Source organism: Camelina sativa, chromosome 14 (assembly GCF_000633955.1).
Source record: "Camelina sativa cultivar DH55 chromosome 14, Cs, whole genome shotgun sequence".
In the NCBI taxonomy this organism is placed as follows: Eukaryota; Viridiplantae; Streptophyta; class Magnoliopsida; order Brassicales; family Brassicaceae; genus Camelina; species Camelina sativa.
In genome coordinates, this window is record NC_025698.1 from 6,742,548 (window position 1) to 6,749,594 (window position 7,047).

Sequence of the window (7,047 nt, forward strand, 5' to 3'; positions counted from 1 at the left end):
AAAAAAAAAAAAAAAAAAAAAAACTCTTAATGATGGTATTTCATTCATTCTCTATTTCTCTTTTACAAAGCTTAATTGGATGGCCTTATATGTAAATTTAATGGGCTTTTGTAAGAGACAAATGTAATTGCCATTTCACACTTGGAAACTGGGTGATACATTGATAATATTAATAACCATAATAAAACCACAGCACTACTGTGTAAACTGATATTTTCATATACTATTTTAAGCTAATGAATAAGAATATGTTATGTAACTATGTAAGTAATGTAACAAAAAAATAACTATACTATTATTATTATTATTATTTTTTTAAAACATTATTTAGAATGCATGCATTAGGGTTGAATTTTCATGAAACGTATGATGCATAATTAGAAATATTGCAGTATGTTTTAGTCCACAAGTATACCAAAGTCTATCTTATTTAGATTTTAGATTAAAAAAAAACATAACAAGAGCTAAAAAAGATAACAACAGAAGATATATATATATATATATATATAACTAAGAGAAAAGAAACAAGATGGAGAAGCATAGAAATCAGAAAAGATAACAATAGAAGAGATCTGGCATAACAAGAAACCATATGAAAAACACGTAATGATATAATTAGAACTTAGCAAACTGGAGTTGAGATGGACATCTTCCTCTAGGCAAAACAGGACATTCGATAAACTCAGTTCCTGATGTATCAACACAAATGTAGATCTGATATAGCTGCGCATTACGCTCCGGATCTTTGTTACACTGGAGTCCTGGCGTAAATCCGATCCCATCTTTTATGGCGTTGGTGATCTTATTCAGATCGTAGAATCCATCATCCGGATTAATTCCTACAATATATTACCAAAAGAATATGGTCATTGATGAGTTTAAGTAAAATGTATACACATGAATAGTAGTGGTGTATATATATAGATACCGGAGTTTGTGAGGATTTGGAGGAGATTGGCTTTGTCTTTGAGTTTAAGAGCATTCTCAAAGTATTCGTGTTGGTCCATTACTGATTCTGAGCACGTGCCGTGTTTCTCCCATTCGTGTTCCCAAAAGTTAAACCCTTCGTTGCTCGGACACGATAGTGTTGGCCAATTCTTTTTCATACTACTCAGCAGGTCCTCTATCTATGCATTCATATACATAATTTATATTAAAAAAAAAACATTGCTTAAGAAATAAATAGGAATATTACACGATCATTTATTTATGTATATATGTATACCTGAGATCTGTCAAATTGGCTGTCGGGATCGCAATTTGATGGCCATGAACCATCTTTATAATTAGGCCAAAGACCATGGATACCGAAATCTGCCTCAGGTTTACCGGATGTTGGATAGCAACAAGAACGTTTTGTATCACAATAGGCTCCTGGCCACTGCAAATATATAAATACAAACAAATATTACTTAATTTGGTCATAAAATTTAGAAATGTTTCACAGAAATTTTTAAAATGGGTTAATCAGATTACAGACCTGAACAACCAAGTAGAAGAAATCAAAGTCTTCTAGAGATTGTGAAACGAAAAGACTTTGAAACATTAGAAACTTGAGGATAGCCCAACCCTTTACTCCCATTTTTTTTTCCTATTCGTGTCTGTGATGCATGATTAGACATTACGGCTTCCAATTTATACACAAATGCAAATTCCATATCCCTTGAAATACCCTATTTTTAATTTGTTAATTATTCATCTATTATTATTGTTAATGTCTTCGTGATTAATTAAAAAAAGATCCGTATATCCGATCCCCTTAAAACAATTCTTTTAATAATTGGGGAAAAGTAATTTTTACGGTTTACAAGTAGATTGTAAGCTCCAATCTCATATTTTATAAAACTGATTGTTATATTTTCAATCCTCTCAAGTCTCATAATGCATGCAATCGTCACTATTTGTATGTTTATATTGTTTTTTTTTAGTTTATATGAATTGTTTAGTTATATCTAGAGGCTTTTGTTTTGAGAACTTTGTCACTATCAACAAACTTAAACGAATATGTCAACTCTTAGAATCAACCAACTATATCTAAATCTAACACCTCCTGTAAATATTTATGCATATTTTACAAAAACGTGGATTTGCACTATGTTATATTATCCAAGGATCGCAGACCAAACTACTTAAAGGCCAATTCGGCGGACTGATCCGAGTGTAGGTTTAAAAAAAGGATTGACGTTAAAATATTTATGATGAGGGATATCCATTTCTATCGTGCTCAACTGATATTAAAATTTGGGAAGAAAGTACTGTATGAAGAAAATAAAAAGTACGAGGAGGAGTGTACGTTTACAGGCTTACAGCATGTGAACATGTGACCCAATATCAATAACCAACTAATGTTCACACTAACGTTTAATGATTCGCGCTAATGAATGCTTTGTAAGGAAGGGTCAAATGTAGCAATCATAGTTAATTGTTAAGGATCTGTCCAGGATTAGCGTTAAACGTGTTGTATATAATATATGAACCCCTTTAACAAACAAAAAAAAAAATGAAACATAATCAAGCAACATGAAAATAATATGGAATAATGGAGGAAAAGGAAGGTACGTCGAATTATAGAATTAGCGACCACTACTTATCCACTTCCTCGTTGATTATGTGCTTACCGATGATGTATAATAAATAATTAATAGTCAATTGGTCATGTTTTAACAGCGTTATTTTGAATTCACTATCTAAAACCACAAAAGAAAAAAAAGATCCTACAGACTTTTCGTGTTTTATATCAACCACGATCGAGACGAGAGTATTCGTAAATAAGAAGAGGTTTCGTGTTTTATTGAATTTGTCTGATTTGAACTGATTTGGTTTGAGTATTTACATAATTTCAGTTATCAGACGAGTTTAAATATTTGATTTAATCGTGTTATTTGTAAAAATAAAATAATCCATAAAAACAATAGTCTCTGAATCCTAATTTTTGTTACCAGGTTACTTGGATTAAACCGGTCCGGTCCATGAAAGATAAAGACTCAATTGATCCGATTACTTAAAACCGGAGTCACCCGCGTTTACTACACCTCTCTTTCGCCTAGAAGGACCCAATAATCAAATGGTTTAAAATATAACCCGACCCAGTCCAAATTATGTGGAGCAGGTGTGTAATTTCGTAAAAAAGGCGCTCCACTACGAAATCGGAGACTAAGAGCTTTCATCGACGGCACGGCGGTCTCCGATCCCACTCCCGATCTCCGATTATACAACTAGGTTCACGATAATTGTTAGATTATTACGTTTTCGTTTGCGTGCACGTTCAGATCTCATGATCCCTCATCCGTTTTTTCCCGTTAAAGCTCCTTAAACCTTGATGCAACGGCCTAGTGCTCGTTCCAGGTTGAAATTCAAATCAGGTATGATAGATCCTCCCGAGGTTGAGACTTCACCTGTTCACCACCACAACCGATCATCGCCGTCCACACTCGCTAAACCCAAGTCAAAACGAACCAAATCGATTATTTTGTTAATCGTTGCTTCTGTAGCTATCGCGTTGGGGTTATTGTTTGTTTGCTTTTCAATCGTACGCTCACGAAGGAATCGGGGAGTTTCGCTGCTCAGGTACAGCGTCGTTATAGATGGCGGGAGTTCGGGGACCCGAGTTCATGTGTTCGGGTACCGGGTTGAATCCGGGAAACCGGTGTTTGATTTCGGAGAGGAGAGTTACGCTAGTTTTAAGTTGAGTCCTGGTTTGTCTGCGTACGGTGATAATCCGGAGGGAGTGAGTGAGTCAGTGACGGAGCTTGTGGAATTTGCTAAAAGGAGAGTTCCTAAGAGAGTGTTGGAGGAGAGTGACATTAGGTTGATGGCTACTGCTGGAATGAGATTGCTTGAATTGTCTGTTCAGGAAAGGATTCTTGAAGTTACTAGAAGAGTTCTTAGATCTTCCGGGTTTGCTTTTCAAGAGGAATGGGCTTCTGTTATCTCTGGTTAGTTTTCTTCAGTTGACTAGGGAATCTTAGATTGATCACTGACTTGTTCATTTGTGGAAGTAAAAGAGAGTGTTTAGTTGAGATGTTTAAGTTTACCTTTGGTTGGTGCTCTTTTAAGACTTCTTGTTAATCTTGGAGTGGTTTTTATTTTTTTTTCTTCTATATTAGCTTAGTTGAGTGATAGTAATGTGTCCCATCCATTGCCGATTTTTTTATGCTAATTACTGGAAATCTTGGAAAATAATTCAGGATCTGATGAAGGTGTATATGCTTGGGTTGTTGCAAATCATGCGCTCGGTTCGCTTGGAGGTGAACCTTTAAAAACGACGGGAATTGTTGAACTCGGTGGGGCTTCTGCCCAGGTTTAATATTTCCCCTGTTAACGATAAGAGAGTGTGCTTAACTGTGTGATATCAATCGACTGCTAGGTGATGACTGTGTTTGTGCATTCGTTTAGGTAACATTTGTGTCAAGTGAGCTTGTGCCGCCAGAGTTCTCACGTACGTTAGCCTATGGAAATGTCTCATACAAGCTCTACAGTCACAGCTTCCTCCACTTTGGGCAGGTAACTCCTGAGAGCAGAGTATTTTGTCTGAAGTTGTTTTCTTTGATTTGCCCTTTTTAAATGTTTGGAAACTTAATGTAGTTTGTGTCCCTGTTAGCTGCTTAGTGGTCTCTGAATTTTCTATGCTTCCGCAGAATTGTAGAACATGCTACCAAACAAAGGATTTTTATCCGTGATAATGTTCAAGAAGCTATTAACTTTTGTCTTCTCGCAGGATTCAGCACAAGAAAAGTTATTGGATTCACTACACAACTCATGTTAGTTGTTTATAAATCTTTCAAATAATTGCAATTTGGAGTTTAGGCAATTGAAATAAGTTTTTTTCCAACTCAAATTTCAATACACTGTTTCAATCCTTGCAGCTGCAAACTCTACAGAGGAAGGAATACTTACTGACCCTTGTGTTCCTAGAGGATACATCCTTGACAAAATTTCACAAAAAGATTCATCCGGATCCTTAGCTGAAAAAAGCAGGTTTACAGCTTCACTTCAAGCTGCTGGTGATTTCTCAAAATGTCGATCCGCTACATTGGCAATGTTGCAGGAAGGAAAAGGTAAAATGCATAATTGGTATTCTGAATATTGTTCACTGTGTCAGTTTTCTATCTCTTATTGTTTTACTTTGAGTACAGAGAAATGTCCTTATAAGCATTGTTCTATTGGATCAATATTCACACCTAACCTTCGAGGAAGTTTTTTGGCTACAGAGAATTTCTTCCACACCTCGAAGGTATAATCCTTTGAATCTCATGTTTTGTTTGAACATTGGTCGTCTGGTCTCTTATATTTGTGTATGATTCAGTTCTTTGGGTTGGGAGAAAAGGATTGGCTATCTGAAATGATATTAGCCGGAAAGAGATTCTGTGGAGAGGAATGGTCGAAACTGAAAGTGAAATATCCAACTTTTAAGGACGAGAATTTGCTTCGGTATTGTTTCTCATCAGCATATATTGTCTCAATGCTTCACGACAGTCTTGGTGTTGCTCTCGATGATGAAAGGTAACAAAGTAATTAAGATCATTTCAGTTTTTGGGTCTTGATCTAAAATTATGTCATCTTCTTAATAATAATTATTATTACGATGCAGAATTGGGTTTGCTAGTAAAGCTGGACAAGACATACCACTTGATTGGGCATTGGGTGCTTTTATCCTAAATACTGCCACATCCACTTTTGATTACAATGGTAAATCTAGAAAAATTCTTGACTCGAACAATTTGGCCAATTACAAAAACGATATTAGTTAATATTGTAGTTACTATATAAAAAAGACATCGTTTCACATTAAACAAGTAAATTATTATCATATAATTGTATTTTTACGTTAACTAGTGTTTAAGCTACATTCGCCATATTCGTCTCCTTTTGAGAAATTAGTTGGCCACCCATAACAAAAATTGAAACCAATTTGAAGAGTGCGACTTGTATAAGGTTTGTATAAATCTTTTGCACTTATTACATAATTTTTACAACATTTTCGCTGGGAAAAGTATCACAAATGCATATTAATTAGTACCATGAATGAGTAGCAAACAAAGTGTTATATTACAAATGATATGTTTTACAAAGGAATCTACCCCAAAGCATGAGTCGACCAACTCAACATAAGAAAATAATAAAAGTCAACAGAGATGCTTTAAGGGGAAGAGATCAAAAGCTTTGATTAGTGATTACCAATACAATTTCTCAACAACCAATGAGGGACGAGATCAAGAGCCATTGAGATGTATAGCCAGTTGATTGAGAAACTGGCCCACGGCCAGTGATGATTGTGTTAGACACGTTTTTTTACTCGAATAAGTATAAGTCAAGAAAATAGATAATTGAATTACTACTAATTTCCAGAAATTTCTTATCTCCAAATCATTATTGAACCGTAATATTTTATTTTATTTTACTGAGTAGGTGTTGAAATTCATTACTTAAGTTGTAGGTCTTCGAACGGCAATTTCTAACTCCAATTGTGAAATCAGATTCTCTAAGAGGAAGACTCACTAGCTATTGGGTTACGTTGTTTTTTTATTTGCTTTCTCTTGCGTTATTTGCACTACGTTTATTGCTATTGCGTTACGTCTTTTTATTTAATTTGCTTGCGTTTTTTACTATTTGATTATATTGTTAGTTTCGGTTCCTTAGACGTTAACGCAACGGATCTCATGCTCATTCCAGGTTGAAAGATGGATGCTCTCAAGGTTCAGATTCTACCTGAGCACCAATCATCGCCGTTGTCTACGTACACGCTCGCAAATCCCAAGTCGAACCCCACAAAATCGTTGATCATGCTACTGATCATCGCTTCCGTGGCTGTTACGTTAGGGCTACTGTATGTTTCCAATTCAAGTTCAGCTCTAGTCTCCAGACGTTTGCTTTGCCCTAGAACTTCGCTCAGGTACAGCGTCGTTATCGATGCCGGGAGTTCGGGGACCCGAGTTCATGTTTTCGCGTACTGGTTTGATCAGTACGGTGAACCCGTTTTCGATTTCGGAGAGAAGCATTACGCTGATATGAAGTTGACTCCTGGTTTGTCAGCGTATGCTGATAACC

The 7,047-nt window shown here is 35.7% G+C and overlaps 3 protein-coding genes across 3 annotated transcripts in view; 2 read left to right on the forward strand and 1 right to left on the reverse strand.

Annotated features, from left to right (window-relative positions):
- LOC104740086 (ribonuclease 3-like) lies at positions 475-1,602 on the reverse strand. The gene is made up of 4 exons (XM_010460609.1): positions 1,481-1,602; positions 1,226-1,381; positions 929-1,127; positions 475-839 (listed from the first exon to the last, which is right to left on the reverse strand). Exons 1-4 carry the CDS (start codon positions 1,580-1,582, stop codon positions 616-618), a joined length of 681 nt encoding a protein of 226 aa, XP_010458911.1. The 5' UTR covers positions 1,583-1,602; the 3' UTR covers positions 475-615.
- On the forward strand, positions 3,095-5,831 carry LOC104740087 (probable apyrase 4). Its single transcript, XM_010460610.2, has 8 exons — positions 3,095-3,935; positions 4,188-4,300; positions 4,396-4,503; positions 4,718-4,760; positions 4,866-5,057; positions 5,136-5,233; positions 5,306-5,502; positions 5,591-5,831. The coding sequence occupies exons 1-8, from the start codon at positions 3,320-3,322 to the stop codon at positions 5,748-5,750; spliced, it is 1,527 nt and encodes a 508-aa protein (XP_010458912.1). The 5' UTR covers positions 3,095-3,319; the 3' UTR covers positions 5,751-5,831.
- The window catches only part of LOC104743299 (probable apyrase 3), a 3,444-nt gene continuing 2,821 nt past the window's right edge, over positions 6,425-7,047 (forward strand). Inside the window, exons 1-2 of the mRNA XM_010464395.1 lie at positions 6,425-6,508; positions 6,673-7,037. Of these exons, the coding sequence (XP_010462697.1) occupies positions 6,681-7,037 (357 nt within the window). The 5' untranslated portion in view covers positions 6,425-6,508; positions 6,673-6,680. The remainder of the gene's footprint in view (positions 6,509-6,672; positions 7,038-7,047) is intronic.